Source organism: Silene latifolia, chromosome 8 (genome assembly GCF_048544455.1).
Source record: "Silene latifolia isolate original U9 population chromosome 8, ASM4854445v1, whole genome shotgun sequence".
In the NCBI taxonomy this organism is placed as follows: domain Eukaryota; kingdom Viridiplantae; phylum Streptophyta; class Magnoliopsida; order Caryophyllales; family Caryophyllaceae; genus Silene; species Silene latifolia.
This window is the reverse complement of record NC_133533.1, coordinates 58,652,713-58,679,727: the sequence shown is the minus strand read 5'-3', so window position 1 is coordinate 58,679,727 and position 27,015 is coordinate 58,652,713. Positions and strand designations below refer to the sequence as shown.

Genomic DNA, 27,015 nt, shown 5'->3' with positions numbered 1-27,015 from the left:
GATCGAGTGCCCGAGGTACTCGATCGAGTGCCCAAAAACACGATTCTGGTTGCAAAATCGTCAAATACCCACTCGATCGAGTCAGACCCACTCGATCGAGTCATGCTAACTCGAATATGCTACCCGCATGTTATATCATATCCCAACATATTCTATGCAACTTTATAACTCGACATATAAAATAGCTAAGCATGCATTTTTACCAAGCTTTTCATATGATCAACAAATCAACGATATCATATTGTCAAACGCCACATAGTAAACAACCAACATGCTTCTTGTTCAAACAACAGTTCTTTATACTTCACCAACTTTTCATGCACAAACTCAACCTTCTACTCCAAACATCCAACAATTACAGCATACATCTCCACATTCACATACAAACTAACAAACATCACATACGACCTTAACATATACCCCCCATGTGACCGGTTCAAAATTGTAGGGCGAGTTCGCGACTTTAGGACGTCTCCCAAGCCTTTGCATTAGCTCTTACAACCTTTACCCCGGGTTCATTTTTATTGACTCCCTATATTCATTAGGTTCATTGGTTACAGGTTTCAGGATCGTCGCTCTGATACCATTTTGTAACACCCCATACTCCAAGTGCCTTACCAGGACCACCCAGGTATAAGGATGCTACCATCTCGGTTACCCGTGGCAATGATAATCAAATAAATAATAATGAAACAACATTTAAATAGAAATACTTTAGCGAAAGGTTACAATCTCAAAACCAAAACCAAAATACGAATACATGTTTCAAACCAACTGTCTAATCAGCTAACTGAAATGTTTATTAAACTACTAGCTACAATGGAAGACTTCTATCATCGACCGTGGCACATCCCACTATCCCAAGAACTCGACTCATACCGCTCAATAACGCTCACCATCCCCGAATGGATCACCACGCTTTTAAAACATTAAACGGGTCGATTAATCACACAATTTATATAACCAACAAGTCAATAAACAACACAAATCAAATAGTCACACACAATCACCCACTCCAATCAATCTCCGTCACACCGATCGTCCACCGGACCGGACCTTCGCCGATGGGGGACCGCAACCGTACCCACCAAATCCCCGCTCATCATACCGAGCGATAACCCTGTCCCATTAATGTGCATATCCCCTCCCATGGCGGGTTCCACGGAGGGCGAAACTAGGGCGTGAAGCCACTCTCGCAAGTGACTCCACTCAGCCGAGAACGCATCTCGAGAACCAGAGACAAACAATCACAACCATCAACAGCAATCAATCAACAACCGTCATAAAACCAATACGATAATAATCAGCAATTACACAACACCAACAATGTATTATGGGACTAATACTGAGTAGGAAAACCCTACCTGGAAAGCACAACACAATCAGACGATCTCACAGCTGATATCAAAATGCTTCCTCTACGAATCCTCCTCCTAACATACAAACATATAATCATTACCAATCATACAAAATAACAAAACCCCCAAATCCCAATATTAGGGTTTAACCAATTTTAAGGAAACATTATAAAAAAAGGTACGTAGGTCTTACCCTCGACGCAAGGATCACAAAGGTATCAAGAAAGGTAAAATCCGACCTTCCAAGCTTCGGGATTTGCCAACAATGCGATTAAAGCGAATGACGTAGTTTGATTTCTCTTTTCACAGCAATTAGGTTTTAAAAAGTGTTTAAAGAATAGTGACGGAAGTAATATATACTTAATCGCATTATTAACAAAACCCGAAAATCATCCCCTTAAAAACCGGCTTACTCGATCGAGTAGCTAAGGTACTCGATCGAGTGCCCCCTTACTCGATCGAGTATCCACGTTACTCGATCGAGTACCCAACAGGTCAGAAACTATTTTAATCTGCAACTCGCCCTTAATCGACAGAGTAAGGCCTACTCGATAGAGTACCCAGAGACTCATAAATCCGTAGTATTACACTATTGAGCTGAGAAATTCTTGTAAAATTTGCTTTTATACCTTATCTTTTCATTTCTATCTCGTAACTTCGACATCGATTTATCTTAAAATAAATTCAAAGTTTTCATATTGTGATTTGTTGTTTGAACTACACTTTGCTACTCCATCTTTCTTTATCCGTCTTCTCAAATTTCGACTAGGTAATTGAGTTCATCTTCTTCATTTTGCAATTTGAAATGGTTTTATATATACACATGTTTGTTCAAGTTTTATCAAATAATTGCATGACTTGTTCAATTTCATAGTAATGCATAATGCTGACACGAGTTTTGGCTTAAAAGGGTGGGTTACAAACCAAGCAATCAAACCTCGATTTTCGAGAGGGATACCAATCCAAACAAAATGTGTAAGGAGGGTGTCCTAGCCTCCTGCTCGAAGGTGATGAAAGCTCTTTGACGAAACAAAAATGTGTAACGTCAACGGCATGTTTGACTCAATCAGGATTTGAAACGCGGGAATGACGAAACTCACGCCGACGAGACGAGCCAACTGGTCGAAAAGGGTTAGGTTGTGGGCCGGAACAAGGAACCCGACTATGACCGTAATATCAATTAATGCATTTCAACCAAGACCTCGTTCGAGTCTCACCATCTAGGGATCACAAAGACACAAATGTCCTAGTTATCCCCACGGGAGTCGCTAATCTGTGGACATGGCCCACCTGCGACGCCCGGCCGATCTGCGGGACGCGGCATCGGTCTTTTTGAAAGCCACACTCGGCGGCGTAAGAATGCTTTCGACCGGATCATTTTAGATCGGTCGGTTTCGTCTCGGCAAGGGTCTCGAAATGATGCTAGAGATGTTCGGAGTCGCCACCAAGCATTTGTGGGATGTTTGGAACCCGTTCGAATCCACTATATACCTAGGTCAACAAAGGCAAAAACCGGTGTTTGACATAGGTACTAAAGATAAAGAATCGTCCCTCTTTAGTATCCTATCTCTAGAATGACTCTCGTACGCCCTGGATAAGGTCGTCCACTATCCAAAGTTTCTGAGTAAGAGGTGAAGGTACGTATTGGGAAGCCCTTTAATCGGACAACCGATCCCGCCCGCTGTAGCGGCCTTTACTGATCGATCTTGGTTGGTTAAATGTAAAAGTTGATAAAATGGGTAAATGCATGAATGCGCATCCACAAGTTTGAACCTAACATGTCAACTTTCTATGTCGGTTGTTTAATCCAAGTATCAATTATTTGATGTCAAGTTGGATTTAATGTTGATTTGCATGTAAGACGGAAATTAAACATCCATTTACCGAGTTAGGTTTATGGTGCATAACGTGATCCATTTGTCTTAGTAAGGCGTTTTGCAAATACGATGTAAAATGGGCAGATTTTTCATCTAATCCGTTCTGTATTCGGGTTAATCGAAGTCGGAATCGTCCTAGATAAGTGCTGGAAGGAAACATGGTCTGCATCAGGCAGCCTATATAGGCGCGAGCCATCTGGCGATGCAAACAGGCCTGTCCTGATTTGAAAATAAGAAAATGAGTGGCCTGTTTAGGCGCGGGTCGAAAGACGATTGAAAGACGTCTACTGACCATTGAAAAGGTTTGTAAAATGGTTTGAAAAGAGGGTGTTTGAACCCATCTTGATTTGAAAAGGTCGTTTAGACCGCTTTTGTGTTGATGTGAAGAACGAGACTTGAATAATCATCATTATTTTAACAATATTCGATGTCGGGTTCGATTTTGCAAGCTTGACATGAATAGTTTTGAAAATGATTATGAACTAATTGTTTTAAGTTCATTTGTTTGTGATTAGTCAATGTTTATCATCGTACTCGAGTTAAAATCCGACATGGTATGTAGAACCAAAGATGATTTTGTATTTATGACTAATGCATTTGTTTTGAAAATGTAAAGAAATGAAATAAAGGGTTTTAAAATACCTTTTGAAATATAATTAACCAAATATTATCACCGAAACACGGATTAAACCGTCATGGTATTATGAACCAAGGATGAAAAATGTTTTATGGTTAAAAGTTTATCATAAAAATGATTTGAAGTATTTGAAATGGTAAAAACCGATTATAAATATGAAATGAAAATAAAGGGGAAGAAGAGACCAAACACGGCTGGATTAAGGCCTGAGATGGGCTTTAGGCGCGAGTCATGCTGCTATATAAGCAGCCCATGTCTCGGCCAAAAATCCAGTTTTGGCTCATTTATCCCATATTTGGACCATGTTATGCATGTTTTAGCATATTATAGTCATGAAACAAATGAAAAACATGATAGAAGAGGATTTTTACACCCTCATACTTAGATGCTAGGCTTGAGACGAGAAATCGACGAAAGTGTATCAACTTGTTTGGTCGGAAAACTCGGTTTGAAAACCGTTTTAGCAATGTAAAAGAGTGTTTTAAGTTTAGTGATGGTGTAGTTGGTCGAGATGGTCGGTCAAGTGATTTAATGCACGATGACGGTACCAAACAATGTGTAAGGCTTGTGTTTTCAATCGGTAGGTCGAAAACACGTGTCGGTTTGTGACTTGAGAAGTCGAGTCTAGAATTTTAAGGGAGAAATGAGGGGGCGGACACTCGCGTAAGGTGTTATGGTGTGTGAAGGTGGGTATTTATAGAGAAATGGGTGGTTGTGTGCGTTTTGAGCGACGTGGCCGCATGGGCTGCTCGAAGAGGCGCGAGCCATTTCGCGCGTCTTCGAGGTGTCTTGTCACTATCACGCAATTGTAATCATGATTTGTTCTATCCAATGTTTTGGATGAACTTGATTTGTACTTGACCATGAAGCATTCCGGGAAATACTTAACATGGAACTCTTGAAAAGTTTATTTTTTGTGTTTGACTCGGTTTGACTCGTTGTTGGAGTCGGGATTTGAATTTTGAGACGGTTTTTGGTCAGTTGTCGATTTTGACTCTAGTTAGTGTCATTGCGACCCCGTCGTCATGCATTAAACACTCCAGGTACTTTTGAAATGTTTTGTTTTCAAAATCGTTTTAAGTTTTCCGACGTATAGTTGTACAAAACTGTCGATTAAACGATGCGATTCCTAAGCATGTTGTAGTCCGATAATCATCGAGTGTTTGTTGGAGACTCAACAGATACTGGGTATCTACAATTAGCTCAAAAATTGAGAGTAAAATGGATGGGCTTAGATTAGATCATAGGAAAGGCAATTTGGGAAGGAGCGGTCATGATGGAGCAAAAAACTATTGCATACTGTTCCATCTCCCAGTTAGGAGAGTGGTTGAGATGAAACTTGAGGTAAGTGAAAAGAGTAATGACTGGTCATGATCTTGCAAAGAACTGTTTCGCACTGTTGTGTAGAGAGTACTGTTCATAAGAGTCCCAAAAGGTGAAGTTCTTACATTTTAGTAGTTAAGGATTTATTGAGTAATCATGGTAAGAAATCGGGCAAAGTTAGAAGCAATTGAGTAGCTGAACAATTGAGAGGAAAATGGATGGGAATTAGCAATTGATAGGAAAACGGATGGGAATTAGCTCAACAATTGAGAGGAAAATGGATGGGCTTAGATTAGATCATAGGAAAGGCAATTTAGGAAGGAGCGGTCATGATAGAGCAAAAAACTATTGCATATTGTTCCATGTCCCAGTTAGGAGAGTGGTTGAGATGAAGCTTGAGGTAAGTAAAAAGAGTAATGAGTGGCCATGATCTTGCAAAGAACTGTTGCGCACTGTTGTGTGGAGAATATTGTTCATAAGAGTCCCAAAAGGTGAAGTTCTTACATTTTAGTAGTTAAGGATTAAGGATTCTTTTTCATAGTTCAAGTCCTTGTTGTTTGTTGTGTTGTTTACTCATCTTTATACTAAATGATGTTACTAATCTTTGTAACGCTGTGTAAACAGATGCAGCATTGAAGAAGCCATCAAGGAGCACAAATCGAGAAAATTAAAAGAAATAGCGTCTCTTTTATTGTACTATTTCTAAATTTATCTACTTTACAATCATTTAATTCACATACCTACTCGGATTATATTCTCAACTACCCTACTTATGTATCAAGATAAAGAATTTTCGAGACCGAAAAAAGAATATTCTTCAGCTTAACCAAAGATGTCTAATTGTGTATTCAATCCAATATCTCAGCTGGTACTTGCCCGAATATGTCCGGGCAGGCATCCCAATTTGCCCGTTCTCGTGCCTCCCAGTAACCGCCAACAAAACGATATGAATCAGTTTCTTTATCTTTGGCAAACCATCGCGGCTTCCATCCTCTTTCTTGCATTTTCCGGGCCTGAACAGTAAGAACAGATGTAATTACTACCTCCCCCATGTGAAGTCGATTCAAATTCTGGGATACAGACGGAAAAAAAGACCCTTATCCGTTCATCTACGCATAATAGTTCAACTATTTAAGACCTCCCGCCCCCAAAAAAAATTAGGCGCTACGGTTTCATTCCAAAATACCTCCTTGAAGTTTACACTTGGATTTACAATTCCATCACTAAAGAGATTTGGAAACGGATCTTAGATTTGAAGAACTTCCGAAATCAAAAGAATCAAGGAATGAAAGAGCCACGAGCCAGGCATTTTCATATTTCTATGGACATTAATCAGTAAATAGACAAATGACTTACCTGCCGTTGCCTTTGCTCGAGGCGTAACTTCTCTGCATTTGCCTTCTCAAACTCTCCGTTTTCCAGGTATCTCTGGTCAGGCCTTAGCCTCGAATCGGTAGGAGGCAATTTTTCCTATCATGAACATCAAGCAAGAATAAGAAAGAGAAACAAAATGAACATATAGATAGTATAATTTATATATTAAGTCGGTATTGAGATTGTCACCTTTAATCCAGGAGTAAGCTCATTCAATGTGATTGCAAAGCGAGACAGGTTGTATCTAGTCGGAAATTTGGGTGGCTTGCTTCTCCTCCACAACAAACGAGCTTCGGAGGCAGCGTCCTTTCCCTTGCCCAAGCAGTCACCACTTACATAGTGCATGCTTTCATCCCACTTTCCGAAAAGTGTTGCCACTGTCTTTCCATTTCTGTCTTGCACTATACCTTGCACCTGGAGAGCCATCAAGCATTTAAGTCAAGAGTTATTACAAAGTAAGCTAATTAGGCCAGGAAGCATGCATTATCTAATCTACTTAGTATCACTAGTTTGTTGTAGGCTTAGTTTGAAAATGTGCAAGGCGCACCAAGGCGCTAAGGGGCCGAGGCGCAAGGCGAAGGCACGCGCCTTTTAGACTTGAGGCGCCCTATTTTTATAACACATTGGGCAACAATAGCGTTTTTAGGAGTTTTCAAGTTGGACAACATGTCGAGGAGAGTTAGGAATAATGGGGAAAAGAAATGGTCAGCCTTGTCTAAAAGATATGGAAAGTGCGTACTAGTTAGCAAAAGTGAGCAAAAGTGAGCCTTGTCTGCACCGAGGCGTTGTGGCTGGTGCCTCATCCAAGGCACGGTTTTTTAAACTAAAGTTGTAGAGTTTTGTAATTCCCCACTAGTGGAATTTTAAGACTAAAAGAAACCACAATAAGAAAACACAGCGCGAGGAATTGGCATCATCACACCATTTAGACATAAAATAGATAAATATGTAATGGTTAAACTGATAAACTTCTTCAGCAGTGCCATCAGCAGCAGCATCCTTCCTTGTGCCTCGAAGATGGGGAGAGGGTGATCTACTACTGCCATACTCTCTAAAACACTAAGCTTTCAACTTATAATTCACACTTATCCAGCTGTGTCCAGGATCTCATTTGGACAGCTTAACTCATTCTGCTACATAACAGACACGTGTGATAATGTGTCACTGTGTCAGAGGTACAAGTCTATCAAGTCTGCCACGTCTTAGAATATTACCCAGCCATCAGTCAACACGAACAAAGAAAGTGAACATGCCCTTTCTCACCAACCACTAACACCACAATTGGTCGGTCTACAGAAGTCGCCTGGTATAAGTCCATTCAGACACATGAAAGGGTAACTCTGAAGTCAGTTTAATCGCAGAACATCAATGCGCAATCATATCAAATATTCAAATGGACTCAAAAGCCCAGTGTCTTCCCGATGCAAACATAAAATATAAGAAAGCCAGTGAAAATATATCGTATAGCCTTGGTACCTGGCGAGGAGTGCGGTCAATAATTGATTGCTCCTTAAATTTCAGCTTGCACGAGTATTCCCGATTTCCTTGTATACGCATGGTACCATAGTGTTCACAATATAGCTTTCCAAGTATAAGGTTGTAGATGGATGTTGTTACCTGAAAGACAAATAGAAATTCAAGACAAATAATTTTTCTCGCTCTGCTGAGACAGGAACATGTTTTCAGCTCACCTTACTCCACTGAAAGACTTCCCCATCATCAAACTCCAAGGTCAGAATTCCAACTGGATCAAGTTGAATAGAACGGCCCCAGAATTTGCTTTTCAAGTTACTGTCTCCCCACAATTTCCATCCAGTGCCCTCACAATGGCAGGCAACAATCATTGGGTGGTGGCTTACCTATCACAAAATAAAAGACAATATATTCGTCAAGTGACGAAATGTGCACTCTTCTTTCATCCGCCCGACGCCCACGACTTTCAGTTAAGAGAAATAACCTTCTCAGAGAAAAAACGAAGCCCTTTATCAGGAAAATCGGCTTCATATGTCTCCCCTAACAATGGATTAAATGGCTTGCAGGCTCTTCCTTCAGTACAAGCATAACCAGAAACAGCAAATGCAGCTACATTAAGTATTCTCATAAGGCTGTTACCCTGCAAAATATCATTCCAATACTATAATCGAGAAATTCAAAGCAAGTCAGTGTACACTAATCCAACTGCAGTTATCATTCAATACATACTTCACAGCTGCTACGACTAATGAAGTTTTATCATAAAATAGCGCACGCAGGAATTGAGGATCTATATGGGGACAAAAGACTAAAGAGAGACCCCGACACAGGAGAAGAAATAAAGAAGAGACCCGGAGGATTAACAATGGTTACAAGTCTCTGGTCTGAAAAAAGAAAGTAACCACAATATAGACATCGCCATGAACAGCACAAGTTAGTTAAGTAATTGCTCTTCAAGACAACTAAAGGAATGCAAGTAATTAAATACATTGTTAAGAAACTTCACATAAACAAAAGAACAGGCTTTCTAAAGGATCTACAAATATCAGCATAAAATAAAATAAAAAAATAATCAAGAACAAATTCTGTAAAATAGATAAGGAAGTCCCAACACAAGAAAGACATAAGCAAGCCTAAAGAAATTACCAGCTTTCCCCACTCATTTGCCCTATCAAGTAGGTATGAGTACTCTAATTCTTCAAAGCACTTCTGAAGGGTTGAGATAGGCTCGTTGAAATAAACAGGAAGACAAACTTTTGTAAGATCTTTTCCTATATTGTCTTTTATCATTGACCAAAGACTAACTCCTTTTTCTTTTTCTTTAGGATCAGGCAATCTCTTACGCCGTTTAACAAGAGGGAAACTAGATCCAACAGCTTTAACTGCTGGATCAATATCCTCATCAGATTCAGCAGGATGTAAACCACTATCGTCGGAGGAGAAAGATGAAAGCCTCAACTCAGAGCCACTACTTTTAAAAGAACTTGAGGAGAGGAAATCCCGTGTATCAAAAAAGTTGTTCTCATCTTCATCTGAATCGTCCTCCGCAGCATCACCCCTATCGTTTTCATCATCTGAATCGCTTGGACTAGCCTCTGCAAGAGGAAAGCACTAAGCAGACACCCAAGAAAAAGTTCAAGAACGACTACTTCACTATTTAAGAAAAGAGTATTACAGATTTAATAACATAAGCAAAGGAAAGATGCGGGTTTGTAAAAGAAAAAAAGACCAAACTAGGGACTCCTACAAAAAAAACATCAAATCGCAAAAAGAGTAAAGCTGCATTGGAATTTCAATATAAGGACAGAAACAGAAACTTAGTCTCAACCTGTCAAACTTATAAAGCAATCATTCAGCGTTAATATGTCAGAAAATAATGTAAAAGGTGAAGAAAATATTACCACTGCATAGGTGAAAAGAATTGTTATTAAGCATTCATGTATTAGGTACTATCAGATTCTACGTCCACTCAATTATTGCACCGAATAAAAGGCGGGGAACTAGGCCTGATCTGAAACTATTGTTTCATTACCAACACAGGCACATTCATGAGTAAACAGGGAAACAAATTGACAAAAGTAAACATCAAAAATAGAAAGCTCTTACCACTAGATTTATCTTGCTTTGTCTTGGAAGAAGCCCCTCGCTCTTGTGATTGCTTCTGGCTTTCATCAACAACAGTATTCTCTAAGTCCACCTTTTCTGTCTGGAGATGAAGCAAAGCAGGAAAAACAAAACTAACCTATCAGATGCATCCAAAATCACCAGCAGCCGTCGCTTCTCAAACAGACAGACAAACCGAATTGCTAAAGAAATCTAAAAAGGGTTACAAACCATAGCAAATGGTATTCATCTAATTCCAATGCAGAGCTACAAATAAATTTTGCAGTCTCTCACCACATCTTGTCAAGTGGACTAAATACTCACTAAAACAACTCATTTATAAGTACTCAATGATAGTTTAAGCATACAAATATCAAACACTAAGAGGAGGGTAATTCTGGTTTCACAAACAAGCAGGCTTCATCTTTGTGATCATGCATGAAAATTATTGGGGTGGAAGCCAGAATACCAGACCTAGTCATGGATTTTCAGCAGAAGATACAGAGACTAGAATAAGGGTAGTTGTTATCAATGATCTAACTTGTGAAAATTGCATAAAAGCAACAATGAAGCCCCACAAATATAAACTTCTGATGCATTAAAGCACATAAACAGTCACCTAATTATTTTTAGTTTTAATAATTTCAGTCAGTTCTATATTACTCAGGCCAGCAAAGTCGTGCCCTTGGTGCAAGATATGGCCCTACGATCTTAGTTTACAATCAGCATTAACATACCAATGATACCATACACTGATTTGGAAAACAAAAGGGGTCGAGTTACCAAATCAAGTAGAGTTTGTCCATGGTAGTCAGTTAGTTGTTTTTAACTAATATAAAAATTAGTAAACATAATAATAATAATCAAGTTTAAATGGCTCCTACTCAGTCTAAAACACAAACAAGGCTTAACACCTTGTTTTGTTGGGGGAATTGGAGGTAAGGGCCAAGGGGAGAGGGATAATTTCCCTTATTTCATCAAAGTTAGGATGGGGGGAAATGAAGGGGTGGGAAATGAGGAGATCCATTTTCATCCGGCAAGACAAATCAAAATCCTTCCATAGGATATGTTATGAAACAAAAACATCATTGCTCCATCCCCCTTCCCATCCACCTTGCTCCCTTTCCCTCACCTCCTCTCCCTCCTAAAATTGTATCCACGCACACCCAAAAAAGAAAGTAGTAGAATTTATAAACTTGTATAGTACTTAGTTCAAATAGTAAAATAAAAATGTTAGTAAGACTAATCCGTAATATTCTCATCTATCAGCTGGCACTTGAAAGCCCCGGCTACACTATGAGATACTATTAGCTAACCATATGTTACAAAATCCATTTGACAGTAAAATAACTATAGAACTTGGTAAACCCCAAATTTGAGTGGAACTTTGAATTTTAATCCTGCAACGGAGAAACTGAAGAAGAGTGCTGAGATCGAGTTGCACATGTTTTTCTAGTTATCTTTACATGTACCTCTAACTGACGCAAAGTATCGATGAGCATCCAGTGCTTCTGCTTGAGCAAAACAAGATGGTTCTGCAATGTTGCAAACTCACCCCTCATAATCTGCTCACTATCCTGAATAGCTGCTTCATTAAGACCCTCTTCTAGAAGTCGTTGCCTCAATTTCTCAGTAGACACAGTGACATTGTCGACTGGAGCCATCAACTCGCTGTTGGACATACGAGGGAACATGTCCTTTACAGCTTGCAACGCATCCATCCATGCCGCTCTATCCTCCCTAGTCTCAGCTCTTAAATGGAGCCTCTTTGTACCCGTAAAAATCGAAAACCTCTTATCATCTGACCTGCTCTCACGGATGGATGAAACCTACATTCAAGAGCATGCTATTAAATCACTGAAAATCATATCCAGTATCGGCTGTTGCAGTTTGATCTTGACCATCTCACTATATATGTGGCTGATACTGCTTCAATAAGGGGTTGCAATAACTCGGTTCAGCGTACTGAAAACCATGTCCAAAAGTATCACATTTCGTATACATACCAACACGTAATACTATCAACTATTATCTGAACTCTACATAAATTAACTTTTGATTCACAATCCAATTTTAGGAAAAACGATGAGTACTGCTGAAATTTCAAATTTCACACCAAATGTATTCAAAGCGACAATGATCAAAATTAGTTTTCAGTCGTTTTCGCCAATTCATCAAGACGATTGATTCCACTCATTTTATTCAACATTACTAATTCGTGCAATTTCAAAAACTAACCTTATAAATGAAAACTTCCAGATCAGGTAACAATTACCTAATCACACAAAGTCACGCATTTCCTAAACTAGTTAGTAATCCCCTCTCTCCATGCATACATCATAATCATACAGCCTAAACGTTGAATAAGCTAATATTTAAATAGTAAAATACTCCCGAGAATTCAAAAATACCTTCAATCTCTTATCCCTACAATGATTAACAATTACAAGTCGAAACACCAACACTCGTATCTATCTTTTTGCACCTCAATTCTTCCGGCAAAAAAAAAAAGGCGAAGAATTGAGGTGCAAAAGAGAACAAAAACATGAATGTCTACCACACGTAAGGTATTCGTGAATCACGGGACCATCTATAACTATTGGTATTAGACGACAAGTGGACGAAAATGCTTGGGACGGGACACTAAAAAATGGAATAGGCAAACAAATGAGTGAGACGGAGGGAGGGAGTAGTAGAAACTGTAAAGTGAATCACCTTGAGGTGAATTTCGCCAACAGGTTTACGACGAAGCTGAGAAGAATTGGACAAATTCTGACGGCGATTAATCCGGCGAATTGATTCATCACCAATAACCTTAAAACCTTTCTCAGATTCCAAACTAACAGTAATTTTATCAGGACCATGAATTTTATAATACGAAACGACACCGTCTTGCAAAACAAACCATCTTGGCCTCCATCCTTTACCGTAATTAACCCACTTATACAACACCCCGCAAATCCCACTCCCAACGATATCGTTGATCTTCACCTCCCGGAGATCAACGGCGGATAATTGGCGTTGGGATGAGGAGAGGAGATCGTGGCCGTTGGATAAAGGAGGGTGAGGTACACGCGCCGGGGAGGTGGGTGGGGCCGGCATTGGGGAAGATGTGAAGGTAATTGGACGGTCAGGATCGGAGATTTCGGAAACGCAGCAGAAGGGATGCATTGATCGGACGGTCAGGTATGGGGGTTGAGGTTCAAGTTGAGGTTGGGGAATGAAACGATGCGTTTCATGGAGATTCGAATGGAGATTGAGATTGTTGGCGTGGGATTTAAGAGGAAGGAGGAAAGTTTGGAAAGGAGTTGTGATTTGAGATTATATACGGGCGAGTAGTTAATAAAGTTTGGGAGTAATCAATTTAGGCGGTTGGTTTGTGTTTTGGTTTTCTTCTACGAATTTTCTCGTCTACCAAATATTCGTTGCTACATTATTTTAGCACCTTTCGGGTGACTTGAATAGTATTGCCAATGTTGAGTAGCAACTACTATTTGAATTGGCCTCACTCAACACAAGTAGACCAGCAAAATAAACCCGGACACAAAAAAATGATTAAAATTATCTGAATTGATAACCATAAATTATTCGAGATGAGCAACTGGAATATTATTCGAAACCCTACTCAATCCGAATCAAATCAAAACTCAGTCGAGTTCAATAATAACCGAATGATATCCGAACTCAAATAAGATCTAAACTGATTGCCTTGAATTAAAATTATTATTTGTTTTGTTGTCTTTCTAATTCATTTGAATTGGAAAATCTTAGTAATTGATAAAACTTAAGAGTAATTTAGTTTTAGTTGTTAAATATATGGAAAATTTTATATGGAACTCCATTTTCTACGTAAATTAGGTACCTAAAGGCTAAACCTCTAGGTAAGTCATAAGTAGAGTTCTGGTAACCAAGTAAACAACAATTCTACAACTTACTTAAATTGCAAATTCATATAAATGTAATTTTAATGAGAACTACATATTATTATCGTGAATCAAACAAGTCCGTATCAGTTTGTCAAAATAAAATTACAAGTTGAATAAATACTCCATCTATGTTGTGGCTTTTTTAATCATGTTACCTACCTCGCTTGTAAATTTGTATGTCACTTAGTGGTACTAATTTACTATATTGTCTCCTAAGTTCTAATCCACGAACATTTATAAAAGAAATTGTGTAAAGCTAGGTAGCATCAAAATGGATACAACTCGTACATTTGTATGTCACTTAGTGGTACTAATTTATTATATTGTCTCCTAAGTTCTAACCCATGAACAACATTTATAAAATAAATTATGTAAAGCTAGGTAGCATCAAAACAGACAAGACTCAAACACGTGATACGACATCTCATGAAATTTAGGACACGAGACATGCTATTTAAATTTAATAAAATATATATTTTATGGTTATAAATAATGTATAATTTTATTTTTGTAATGTATTTGATATTAAATTTAAATAAGTGAAGATAAAATTTGACCTTGACTATAACTTCTCATTCTCCACCCAAATCCCATCTTTTAATCAATCTTTTTTGACATTTTATTCCTCGTCTAAATTATAACATGTTTAGACGTGTGTCTGACGAATGTCGAGTGTCCAACAAGGGACTGCTAGTTAGAAGTGTTCGTATTCCCTAGATGTGATGACATGTGAAATTGTGGATGGTGTATCCGAATGTACGAGTAAAATTAGACAAAAGATCAGAAAACTGAATAGAGTATCACCTCGTTTTGCATTTGGTTTATTCCAATTATATTATTCATTATTATCGTATAACTCAACGACCGTTTTAGACAGCAATGAGTTTGTGCGTAAAATATACATTGTCTTTTCTACTAGACTACTACTAAAATGTTGCACACGTCCATGTCCATGGACCTGTCTTTGCGCAAGCTGCTTGTGAATAGGTCTTGTCACAAACAAGAATTTGTGTATATTATTATCGTATAACTCAACGACCGTTTTAGACAGCAATGAGTATGCGTCATATACATTGTCTTTTCTACTAGACTACTACTAAACCACACGTCCATGTCCATGGACCTGTCTTTGCGCAAGCTGCTTACGTGTTTCTGCATTTACAATTTTACATTTTCATATTCAATACAAAATCTTTCTAAGCGGGACCCATAAAATCATTAATCACGCCAGAAATCTAATGTGTTTAATTACCCAATATAAATACAGAGTTATAATTGTAAATCTGGTTCAAGTTATTCAAATAAATAGAGTACATTATTGAGTCGAGTCGTTCACAGTACAGCAAGACAGAAGCAGGAGACCTCAAAATAAAAAAAAAACGAGGCTTTGAAAATAATAAAAGAAAAGATAATATAGATACTCCTCTTAGGGGTGTTTGGTTAGAGTGCTGGAGTATGGGTTTGGAATCTTAATCATACTCTGGTATCGGGTTGGAACTTGATATCTCATACGTGTTTCTTCATTTTGACAATTTTACATTTTTCAAAAACTTCAAAATACAAAATTTTTAATAATAAAATTATTAAATCATGCCAGAAAAATTTAATCAAATAAATATATAAAATGATATTTTTAAATTGTTTTAATCTGGTTTTTAATTATTTGTAATAAATAGAGTACATTATTGAGTCGAGTCGTTCACAGTACAGCAAGACAGAAGCAGGAGACCTCAAAATAAAAAAAAAACGAGGCTTTGAAAATAATAAAAGAAAAGATAATATAGATACTCCTTAGTTGTTAAAGACTAATAGCTCACCTTCTGGATAATAATAAAAATTTACAAGTTACAACCAAATCTTCAGCTCAGCTTCTGTCGGACAAGTCCTTTGAAAAAGTCCAAGCTGCAAAGCAGAATATTAAAAACATAAATTGATTAAATATGTAGTAAAACGAATAAAATGCACAGTGAAGACTTAAGAGACAGCTTTACTCTCCAAAATTGAATTTTAATCATAGAATTCTAAAATAGTGAAGGCTGGTTCAACCATTATCCAAAATATAAAAAATCATATGCTTGGAAATCCCGAAATAAAAATACGACATTCAGCTAGTACGGCTTCTCAAAACGCACAAATACGTCAATGTCATAGACATTTTTTTTTTCATTAACAACCAATAAAAAGATAGGTTTTGATTTTGTTATCCTTACACTCAACAAGACACATCAATTTCAAATTTTCATGATTTATATTTCCAAACGTACAGGGAGAATGAGTAAGTGGAATCATGTAGCTAATGGAAGCCGCGCCATGAAATCGTCCTATCTCAAGGTTATCTATATACTCCATGACTGAAAGAATACCTAGTCAAACTGGTATGTATTAAATATTACTGTAAATCTGTAATTGCTTATGGATAACAATGCACATTTTTTTTGCAGCATTGAAAACAACACCAAATATATAAAACTGAATACCTGTTGCCGTCAGGGTGAAGTTCACACAATTGACCGTCATCTCCAAATCCCATTAAATATCCGGTGGACGTCAATCCCTACAAGTAAATAAAGTACAATATGATTTGATAAACATGGGTACTTTGGAGCTCAACTACCTTAGTAAGTGAAACTGTAATGAGAAAAACATTGTAACACATGCATAGGACGAAGGGGAAAATGTCATAGCATAAGCCAAAATGTAGTCAGATTCCTCCAATTATAATCTATTGACCATTGCAACTGAATATTACTCCTCACTCATAATGTAGTTTCAAAAATGATTGGATGACAACTACTGTTTATGTATCACCTTGATTTATTACCTGAATAGTCACAACATTATCAACTGTCCGACCGTCACAAATGTCCTGTATGGTAACTCTTTGTCCGCTGCAAGCAATTAAGCAAGGCATTGAGTTGAGAATACTAATAAGCAGAAGATGCTACAGGAGCAAGTAAGCTTCAAGTGAGTTTAATCAACAAAGGAAATTAAACCTAATGACCGCTAACAGTGACATCAGTCCACGTATTTACCAGGTCATCTTCATGATAAATACTGATCAGAATGGAAACAGTATTAAATTCCACATTTGTCCTAGATGTTGATAACAAATACGACTAGCACAACCACCCATGGGGAAAGAAGTTCAATTTAATGTCCTTGTGGCTTCTGCCTATTGGACCACCATAAAAAAAAAACAAATAAGATAATGAAACAATTTTTCCATTATTCAGTCAAAACAGGAAAATGATACCCTTGATATTTTCAGCAAGAGACAGAAACAATGATCACAATATTATGTATTAAAATTCAATCATGCAAGAAAAAGGCAGAAAAAGACGATTAAGAATTGGTCCCAAATTTTTTATATGAGAGAAGTTCTAGACAATGCAAACTTCTGAAACATTTCTAACCTATGCAACCATGTCTTGTAGTAAAGTTCCTCCATAGGCTGGAAACCTGAAAAGCCATGCAAAAAATCACGGTTATTCAGAGAAGAGATTGGTCAATGTTTGTACAAGTATATTTAGTCCAAAAGGGTATAAAGATCAGTAGGTGCATACTGCATAGTATCAGGCTTCATGTCAATAAGTGAAGCTTTTGTTCGGATCAAATATGAAGGCAGCTCAAACACAAATGTATAATATACTTTGCTAGCAGCACGTCTACAATCTACATCACGAGACTTGTTTTTCTCTTTTCAGCCAAATTTCTTATCATGTAGATTGTCTGAAGTTTCGGTAAGTATCATCAAATATGAACTCTCAAATAATTAGAGACAGTGATGCATTGAATGCACTTTCCGTACTTTTATCGTCTCCAGGATAAGATCCTTCACACTAAGGCTCCATTCTTTCAGCGACCATCTTCCAAACTACTCCCACCAATCCTTAGTATTGTAGCCATACAATAATGGGCATTGTTAGACAACACCTTCTAATGCAACCAATGTGTACAAGATTCTGATCTCATAATGATGTTCCATAGCAAATCGTCAAATACATTTGAGGGAAAATGAAGTTTTTCTTTACCTCCTCTCTGGCCACATCCAAAGTTAGTTTCTTCGGCAAATCATTTTAGTCTCTGGAGACATGATTCATGAGTCACGACTATAGTAACATGTAGAAACTATGATGATGATCAAGCTAGATGCAAGTTAGAAGAAACACAGTAGTGCAATAGTGCACCGATTGCTGACCTGTCATAATCAGTTAGTTACAACAACTCCTTGTATATATATATATAGTTGTTTTTCCTTCTAACTTATCACATTTGTAACACACAAATTACTCAATAATAAACACACTGTTATTTAGCTGTGTTGTTCATCTTCATAAGAAGCTTGCGTTTGTTCATCCATGGCGTCTAGGTCAGGCTTCACATAACACACACTTCCACCAAGAAATAAAGAATGGATAAACTAGATGGTCAGTATCAAATTAGTAATTCTAGATGATAAGTGCATGTTTTATACATTTTATCCCCTTATTTTAGCTCTATTTTGCATGCTATTTTGCACATATCTAGTGTTTTATGAGCTAATATAGTATTCTAGTTGTTTTTGCATGGATTGTCGCATGGATACTCTTTGGATGCTAAATATCACATTTAACCGGGTGATTAAGGAGGCTTAATTACGTTGCATGGTATTCCTTGGAGCATTAAAGCAAGAATTGAAGAAGAATAGCCGGAAACCCACGCCCCGATCGGGGTTGACCCCTTGTTGGACTTTTACGTTTTGCCCCTATTTTACTACAAATAGGGGCCTTAATCCGTCATTAGGGATATCTTTTTCATTACGTCTCTCATACACTATTTCACTCTCACATAGCCTTAAGCAAATTCTCTCTTAGTTTTCATCTTTAGTTTTAATATTGTTAAGTACTCCCTCCTATCCAGACCAAAGGTTCCAGGTGCTTTATCACACTTGTCGAGACACGTTTTTGTAACGTGCATATCTTTAGTTACACATTATTAAAAATTATAAAAATTTGATATTCTTATAGCATTCATGACGATAAATCAAACAAGATCTCACATGACTATATTTTGTCTTATAGATTAAGAATAATATCAAAGATTCCCTGCGACCATGAATAGTGTCAAAAAGCAACCGTAACCTTTGGTCTGGATGGGAGGGCGTATTTGGTTGTTAAACACTTATACCGCTTCAACCAAGAAAACCAAATTGAGACCACTACTTATCACTAAGGAAAAAGGGGTTGGACTTGACTATGAATACTTCCTATCTTGCAATTGGTTTAGGGATTCTCACCCTAACATGGTTTGGAAAATTGGTAGACAAGACTCCATTAGTCTACCGGAAGAGAAAAAAGAAATCAAGGCCTTAGTTCATACCAAGCCCTATCATGGGAGTGCCCCTTTTACTAGACCTATTTATCACTTTCCTTTACAAGGTGAGACACCTACTACCGTTGAGCGGCGTGCAACCTTCTCAAGCACGTCATTCCACCTCTAGTCTAGAAATGATGGATATGATGCGAGACTTAAGCTTACACGTTAATACCATTTGTGATGACCAAAGGCTTGCATTGCATCCCATATATGATTATTTTGCTAGGCAAGGAGTAATTCGACCCGAGGGGCCACCCCTTCATTTTATACGTATCCCGCGGGTGGATTTCCTCCTCCTTCTCCCCCTCCTAAGTCCTAACCATGATGTAGGTACTTTTACTACATATGCTCCCGGTCCGGATTTTTGTGGTTCGGATTATGGAGTTCAGGCATTACATGGAGGATATGGAGGGTATGGTAGCTATGGTGGTTATAGTAGCTATGGTGATGGTCTTGGTAGTGGCCAAAACATTGGTGAATATGTCACTCCTCTCCAAGGGGATGATTCTAGTGGAAGTGGTCATCAAGGTGAAGCATCCGGAAGTGGAAGTGGAAGTGGTAAGAAGAAAGGAACGAAGGGGTTCAACTTTTGGCCCTTTTCTTAAATGAATGATGAAAGGAAGAGTCCCCGTATACATACTAGCTAGCTTGGGGGGAGGCTAGCTAGTCTAGTAAGTTTTCTTTGCTTTGCACTTTAGTTTCTTTCTCGCAACCCATTAAATATGACCCCTTGTCCTTCTTGTTTATGTGCTTTGAGCCATTTTTATGGTTTAGTTGGGTAATTTAATTGTTGGCACATTGAGGACAATGTTGTGTTTAGCTTGGGGGGATTGCATTTGCATTGTAGTATAGTTTGCATGTAGAAAATTTGAAAATTTTGAGAGAAAATTGTGTGTTTTTGGTTGCTTTTTGCCTACTTTCCCTCTTGTTTATCATAATGATAACTTATAGCTAATGATTTATTCTTTTATGATGGGATAATTGCTACATGGGGATGTCTTGACATAGTAGGTGGAGATGGAAAATGAACCGAATAGGCTTGATCTTGACTATTGGCAAGCTACAAAAATTGGTAAGATGGAATCTCCTTGGACCGATGCATTCATATCTGGTCTCTCTTAGGTGAGTGTAGGTCTCCTTATGGTGTGTGTTATATCAATAACGCACTAAGTATGGTCTTGATTTCATCTCTTTATAAGCATGCATTCATTTATTGTTAGCATTTTGGAGTCATTCACATGATTAAATTTGCCTTTTTGAACCCTTTCACAAAATTGATCCCTAGCTACATATAAAATTGCCTACCTTGTTGAGCTAGTAGCTTTGATTAGTTGTGTTTGAGTGCTCATTTGGGATTCATTTTATCTTGAAATATCATTGTGAGCTTGGTTTTAATGCTATTGAAGAAGAAATGAGAAAAGAGAAAAAAATGAAAAGGAAAGAATTGAAAAAAAATGAAAAATGATGAAAAGAAAGAAAAGAAGAGAAAAAAAAAAGAGCATGAAATGAAAAAAAAAGGGAAGCATAGTTTGAAAGAAAAAAAAAAGTTGATGTAAGAAATTCTCATATTTTATTATCATCTTTTGGAGAATTTTCTTATAGTTTGCATTACAATATTGGGTTAGTTTCAGGATTGAGCTTCCTTTCATTTTGGATAGTTGCTAGCTTAACTTAAGCTCTACATTTCCATAATTCATTTGTTCCCCTTTCTACCCATGTCTTTTATCCTTCTTCTTACCCATTTGACTTCTTTTTCATGCAAGCATATGATTGTTTTTGGCTTGTAGTTTTGAAATGATTACCATATTAGATTGCGGACACATTCTCATGAGTCGAGGATAAGTGAGTGTTTTCACACAAAAATGTCCTTTCACATACAAATGAGTTTGAGTGCATCGTGAGAGTCCATTAGTCAAAAGATCATGCAAGAGCTTAAAGGTTCGTTCAAAGTCTTCCATGTTACGCCGTCATGTAAATCTCATCCATGTTTTTGCATTATTCCTTTTGCCCATGATGTTTTGGGTTTTGAATCATTATCCTTAGCTTGTTTTAGGATATTGCAATTGATAAGATATGGTTTCTTGCTTAGGGACAAGCAAAAGTTTAGCTTTGGGGAGTTTGATAAGTGCATATTCTATACATTTTATCCCCTTATTTTAGCTCTATTTTGCATGTTATTTTGCACTTATCTTAGTGTTTTATGAGCTAATATCGTATTCTAGTTGCTTTTGCATGGATTGTCGCATTTTTTAGGTACTTGAGCTTTTAGGAGCTTATTTCTACTAAATTAGCAAGCACCAAGTTCACTAAGCTAAGTGGAAACAAGATGGACCAAGTATGACCATGGAAGATGTGTTTCCAAGCCCAAGGAAGAAAGTATGGAAGAAAGTATGGAGCAATGGATTGATAAATGCAAATGATCATACAAAGTCAAGCCCAAAAAGTAATCCAAAGACAAGTCAATTAGCATTCTTAGGATAATCTTTGGATGCTAAATATCACATTTAACCGGGTGATTAAGGAGGCTTAATTACGTTGCATGATATTCCTTGGAGCATTAAAGCAAGAATTGAAGAAGAATAGCCGGAAACCCATGCCCCCGATCGGGGCTGGCAACCCCGATCGGGGTTGACCCCTTGTTGGACTTTTACGTTTTGCCCCTATTTTACTATAAATAGGGGCCTTAATCCGTCATTAGGGATATGTTTTTCATTATGTCTTTCATACACTATTTCACTCTCATATAGCCTGAAGCAAAATTCTCTCTTAGTTTTCATCTTTAGTTTTAATATTGTTAAGTATTTGATTGTTAAACATTTGGTTATTATTCAAGCTTTTGGTTCTCATTTTGTTCTACCTTGCAAGTTCCATTTCAATTACGGTAATTCTAATTCTACTTTATTAGTTTAAATTTCTATTGTAGTTATTATATAGTTTCATCATTAGTACTTTTATTATATTTGTTATTACATTTTATGATTCATCACTTAGTTTATATAATTTCTATAAGCATGTCTAGCATTTCATACAACATAGTTTGTAGATTACATTTCATCATGAGTAGCTAAATTTCCTTAGTCTAGGGACTAGGGAAGCCATGCAATATCTAATATATGTAAAATGATAAATTAGGTAGATATAATATTGTCTAAATTGTTTCTATCACATGTTTGCATCGTCACGTTTAATCTTTGTTTAAAGACATAATTCATTGATTAAGTTTGTTAATTCGTTCTATAAGTCGAGAGGCACATAGTCGGGTTAGACTAAGCATGTGTAGTAGGACGACCTAGTCAAAAACGAGAGTTTCTCTAGGACCCGGTCTATGGTTGACACTAATATCGTGAGATGAGTGTCTTTACGCCTAAACAATTGACAATGTTATTATTAACGAGTTTAGCATGAATATATATATTTACAATTGTATGTGTGACCCGACTCCCCTAGGCTCCTTTAATCATATATTGTTATATCACTTTATTTGCTAATCATCAAACCAACCAACAAATCAAACCAAACGTAATCGACCTTGATAGAAATCTTTTCATAGCATTTCATAGCGCAATTCCCGTCTCCTTGTGTTCGACCCCTATTACTACATTAATTTGTGTCTAGGAAAATTATCTTTGTTAGGTGTGCGACTTAGCCTATCATTAGATTTCTAGCTAACCTGAATTTTAGTCAGAAAATACTTCAACCTTTTCCATCGGATTGCATTAATATAGATGAAGGATTTAAAGTCTTAAGATATTACAAATGACGTAAAAAAAATACAAATTAACTTTAATTACCTTGGGTTATTAAAACCTCGAAGAGCGTCTCAAACTTTGTGAAGAAGGATCCTACAATGTCTTCTTTGCGTAGTTGGAGATCTCTTGAGGTGATTTCTTGCAACCTCTCATTCAAGCAAGTTGTTGGTTGTCTATTATCAACATTAACACCTATGCCTGAAAATATATTCAATATTACAATGTCATAAATGGGGATGTATGTTTGACAAACAATTATTCATGTCGTACACAAACAAAACAAATGCAAAAAACTTGGAAAAGAAAATCAGTTAGAGTTGAATTGCAAATATTCGTACTTACCCACGCTAATATTGAATCTCTTTGATTTATATGATGAGGTGCACAAAACGCCGCCAACTTTGAGGCCATTCAAGTAAAGATCGTTTGGCCACTTTATTTTCATCTCCAGCTGTGGCAAGCCCTGCAAATCACACACTTCATTTAAGAGAACTGCTGAAATAGTGACTCAAATAATGACTCCAATCAGCATCACAAGAGGTCTACCTCGTCATGTTGGCAAAAGGCAAGAAAACTGTTGATGACCTCAAACCCCACAAGTTTTCAATTCTACCTCGTCAAGGAGTGTTCAATTTTACTCCTACATACTTCGTAATGTTCGATAATTGATACTCCATATTAGGCTAGTTATAGGGCGCCCAATATACACAATATAACTATCTAAGTAAGAAGTGTTTGTCCATCTGATAATCAACAGGTTTGGCAGAAAAACACTTAGGTGCTCCGTCACAAACTCACAACCATCTAGTTTCTAGAGCCCTAACATTTCAAAACTGATATTTTTCACCAATTTCTGAAATAAACTTTTCATTGAAGTTGATAATTTAGAAAACAGATGGTGATAAACAGCACCAACAAGCCCTAATTCTGTAAGAACTAGCAACACTTCTTACAGTTGAAATGAAGTCATCAGCCCACATAAAGACATAAGGTAGATGCATGACGGTTCCTTTTAGTTGCTTAGAAACTAGTGTTTAATCTTTTCAGTAGAGCCACTTATACAGTGGCTATGGAATGTTCAAAAGGCTAAAGAAATAATTTTTCGGACAGAAGCCATTAAGCTTGTATGATTATTTCCAATGTCAGTAAATGTATCTGAACAATACTAGCATACAACAACATACATTGACAAATTCCTTCTTCAACATATATCCATCACGAACTTGTACCTTACCATTTTAGCGCAAAGATGCTTTATCGCCTCTGTAAAAGCAAGTGATGCTACATATTGTACCAAAGGCACAATTCCACCATTCTCCATCTGTACGGCAAATGAAAACATAAGACAACCTGGTGGAGATTCCCACACATTTTTTGACCGTCCTACACATATGCCAAGCACTTCAATCAGCAAATTTCTAGGTTGCATTATTAACTAATCTAACAAGAGTTTTTTTTTTGGAAAACACTATCTTGTATACAGACCATTTTCATAAATACTACCTAACATTTTCAATTTTGCAAGAAACTACCTACTATATTTTTTTATCGAACTCTACCAAATTGCAATTTCGGTCCCAATGGAAATTTGCATTTGATGCTGAAAGCATGACTACACAAATGGTTTTAACTCTTAAATATTCAGTTCAAGTAAGCAATAACACCCTCAAACATACTCTATCGATTCCATATGCTGCTCAAACTCAGTCTAGCATGACAAAACATCAAACTTATGCATACATATGTAGCAAATAAACATGTATGCATATGCACATAAAATTTCGGGCATTTTGCTTTTGGAGCAATTTGTGCAGTGAATAATCAATATAGTTATGTTGGAACTGTTTGAAACATCTTAACATTTAGATTACAAGGTTGTTTTCTAGTTTGATTTCCATGCTGTACTAATTGAAATTATCGACTACGAGTGTCATCTCTTGTGGATGAAATGACCATACATCCAAAATGTGCAACCTGTCCATGCTCCCAATCTTTCGTCGATGCTCAAAAACATGTCCAAAACTCTAAAACCTCTGTGACTATGTTTCAAACAAAATCTAAATGTTGTCAAGAGTACTTTATACAAGTTAAAGTACTTTGTCTCAAAGTGCAAACACAATGTCTAAATGATTAGCACAAAAATGTCAAAAACATGCAAAATCCATACGAGATCAAAAACTATAACGAAAGTGTAAAGCTTTAAATAAATTAAGCTGGTTGTCTGATTTTGTTACTATTGTAGAGTTGTAGACAGAGTGTATGATCTAGTGGATATAAACAAACAAAATTGACTAAACTCAAATTAGAGCAAACATAAAAACTATAAATTCGTCTTATACTAATTGAAATTATCGACTATGAGGGCAACCTCTTGCAGATGGAAAAAAAATAATATTATACAATCGATAACATGTACAACAGGTTTAAGCTCGAGATCCTTGCTTAAAACTTAAAAGCTTGAACACTTGGTCTAAAAGTTCAAACTACCAGCTATCACCTTTGTGTAGAAGTTCTAAATACACGAGACCGTGCATAAACTTGTTATTGCTTAAACAGCTATAGACAAGGAATATGATCTAGTGCAAACAAATTTGACTGAACAGGAATTATAGTAAAATTAAAAACACTGACAATTAAGAAACAAACAAAAAAATTAACTAGAGTTAATCTGAGCTCAAACCTCGTCCTTTAAATTGAACATCAGCTACACAAACTGTTCCTAAAGGAAGCTTCTCGAAGTTTCTGTTCATAAACATGACAACAATTAATCCTTCCGTTGGAGTCAATTTCATACATTTGTTCAATACATAGGAGGCGTATTTTAATCAAACGTATCGAATTTGCTTGAACCGACGGAGTAACAAAATATTGAAAACATAGTAATCTAATATACAGACAGTATTTAAAAGAAAGACGAACTGAGAAACGACGTCGTGAGTGGAAGGCAAGCGAGGAGACCAGACGAGAAAGCGGCCAAAACGCGTGGTAAAGAGGGAATCAAAGTATGAATCGACATGAAACGACGGCGTATTATCATCGGAGGTATTGGCCTTAGAATGAAGACGGATAAGAAGGTTAGAGTGATCAGCAAGCTTGAGGGAGTTGTTGGAGATGAGAGAGGTGGCAAATTGAATCTCCGGCGTTGATTTTCCGGCGAGGAGTAGAGTGAGCGATTGAGATTGCATATGGGAGGAGAGAAGAGAGACAAAGGGTTTGGGTTTAGAGGGTTTAGAGGGAGAGAGTAAAGAGAATTGAAGGTTGGGAGAGGGGGCGCGTAACGGCATCAAGAGTGTGTTTTTTTGAGGTCCGGTTGGCGGTAGTCCGACGGAGTCGGCACCAATTTATCCGTTTTGGAGGCTTTCAGGTGTGAGCACTTTTATTTAGATGCGCCTTGCTTAAAATTTTGGTGCATTTTGATCAAGTTTATTTAGGTTAGTAGGTTACTCGTCTTACTGGTTTGAATTATTTTTAAACGTATGAGCTTTATTTGGATAGTATGAAAATTGGTCAAAATTGAATTGAATTTGGACAAATTAAGGATGTAATCGAGCTCAGTTGATTGATCTTGGGCTTCTTTGACCGAGACGATTCCTTGGACTCGTCGAGCGCGCTCAGTTGATTGATTTTGCGGTTCTTTGATCGATACAATTTCTTGCACTCGTCGAGAGCGCTCAGTTAATTTGCGGCCATAAAGACAATATATGTCAACATTACATAATTATTAAATTATTTTATTTTTTTATTAAAAGAGTGGAAAAATAAAAGAGAAAATGAGGTGTAAAATGAAGGGTAAAAGTAGGATAAAATTTAAGGTACAAAATAATTTGTCGACAATGTATA

At 37.1% G+C, this 27,015-nt stretch overlaps 2 protein-coding genes across 6 annotated transcripts; both read right to left on the bottom strand.

Moving 5' to 3' along the window:
* Window positions 1–5,862: 5,862 nt before the first annotated feature.
* On the bottom strand, window positions 5,863–13,608 carry LOC141596884 (oxysterol-binding protein-related protein 1C-like). The gene is made up of 10 exons (XM_074417159.1): window positions 12,861–13,608; window positions 11,618–11,974; window positions 10,149–10,248; window positions 9,189–9,637; window positions 8,527–8,682; window positions 8,261–8,428; window positions 8,046–8,186; window positions 6,759–6,983; window positions 6,552–6,665; window positions 5,863–6,208 (listed from the first exon to the last, which is right to left on the bottom strand). The coding sequence occupies exons 1-10, from the start codon at window positions 13,314–13,316 to the stop codon at window positions 6,044–6,046; spliced, it is 2,331 nt and encodes a 776-aa protein (XP_074273260.1). The 5' UTR covers window positions 13,317–13,608; the 3' UTR covers window positions 5,863–6,043.
* Window positions 13,609–15,296: 1,688 nt separating this feature from the next.
* LOC141596883 (biotin--protein ligase 2-like) lies at window positions 15,297–26,568 on the bottom strand. 5 transcript variants are annotated; one of them, XR_012522626.1, is made up of 12 exons: window positions 26,095–26,554; window positions 25,856–25,917; window positions 24,410–24,558; window positions 23,518–23,638; window positions 23,218–23,373; window positions 17,635–18,154; window positions 17,485–17,530; window positions 17,104–17,243; window positions 16,893–16,959; window positions 16,549–16,625; window positions 15,860–15,973; window positions 15,297–15,494 (listed from the first exon to the last, which is right to left on the bottom strand). XR_012522626.1 is itself a non-coding variant. In XM_074417157.1 (9 exons), the coding sequence occupies exons 1-9, from the start codon at window positions 26,457–26,459 to the stop codon at window positions 15,931–15,933; spliced, it is 1,086 nt and encodes a 361-aa protein (XP_074273258.1). In that variant the 5' UTR covers window positions 26,460–26,568; the 3' UTR covers window positions 15,724–15,930. The 5 variants fall into 5 exon arrangements, 2 of the variants coding, with proteins under 2 accessions (XP_074273258.1, XP_074273259.1); XR_012522624.1 differs by lacking the exons at window positions 17,104–17,243; window positions 17,635–18,154 and having other exon boundaries at window positions 26,095–26,561; XR_012522625.1 differs by lacking the exons at window positions 15,297–15,494; window positions 17,635–18,154 and having other exon boundaries at window positions 15,724–15,973.
* Between the last annotated feature and the right edge of the window lie 447 nt (window positions 26,569–27,015).

Coding starts and splice junctions, on each gene's coding strand:
- LOC141596884 (XM_074417159.1), bottom strand. CDS start 13,316: ATGCATCCCTTCTGCTGCGTTTCCGAAATCTCCGATCCTGACCGTCCA. Junction 11,975..12,860: donor TTGGCGAAATTCACCTCAAG/GTGATTCACTTT, acceptor TCTTGAATGTAG/GTTTCATCCATCCGTGAGAG. Junction 8,429..8,526: donor TTCGTTTTTTCTCTGAGAAG/GTTATTTCTCTT, acceptor ATTTTGTGATAG/GTAAGCCACCACCCAATGAT.
- LOC141596883 (XM_074417157.1), bottom strand. CDS start 26,459: ATGCCGTTACGCGCCCCCTCTCCCAACCTTCAATTCTCTTTACTCTCT. Junction 25,918..26,094: donor ACTCACGACGTCGTTTCTCA/GTTCGTCTTTCT, acceptor GTTTATGAACAG/AAACTTCGAGAAGCTTCCTT. Junction 24,559..25,855: donor TGTTCAATTTAAAGGACGAG/GTTTGAGCTCAG, acceptor GCATATGTGTAG/GACGGTCAAAAAATGTGTGG.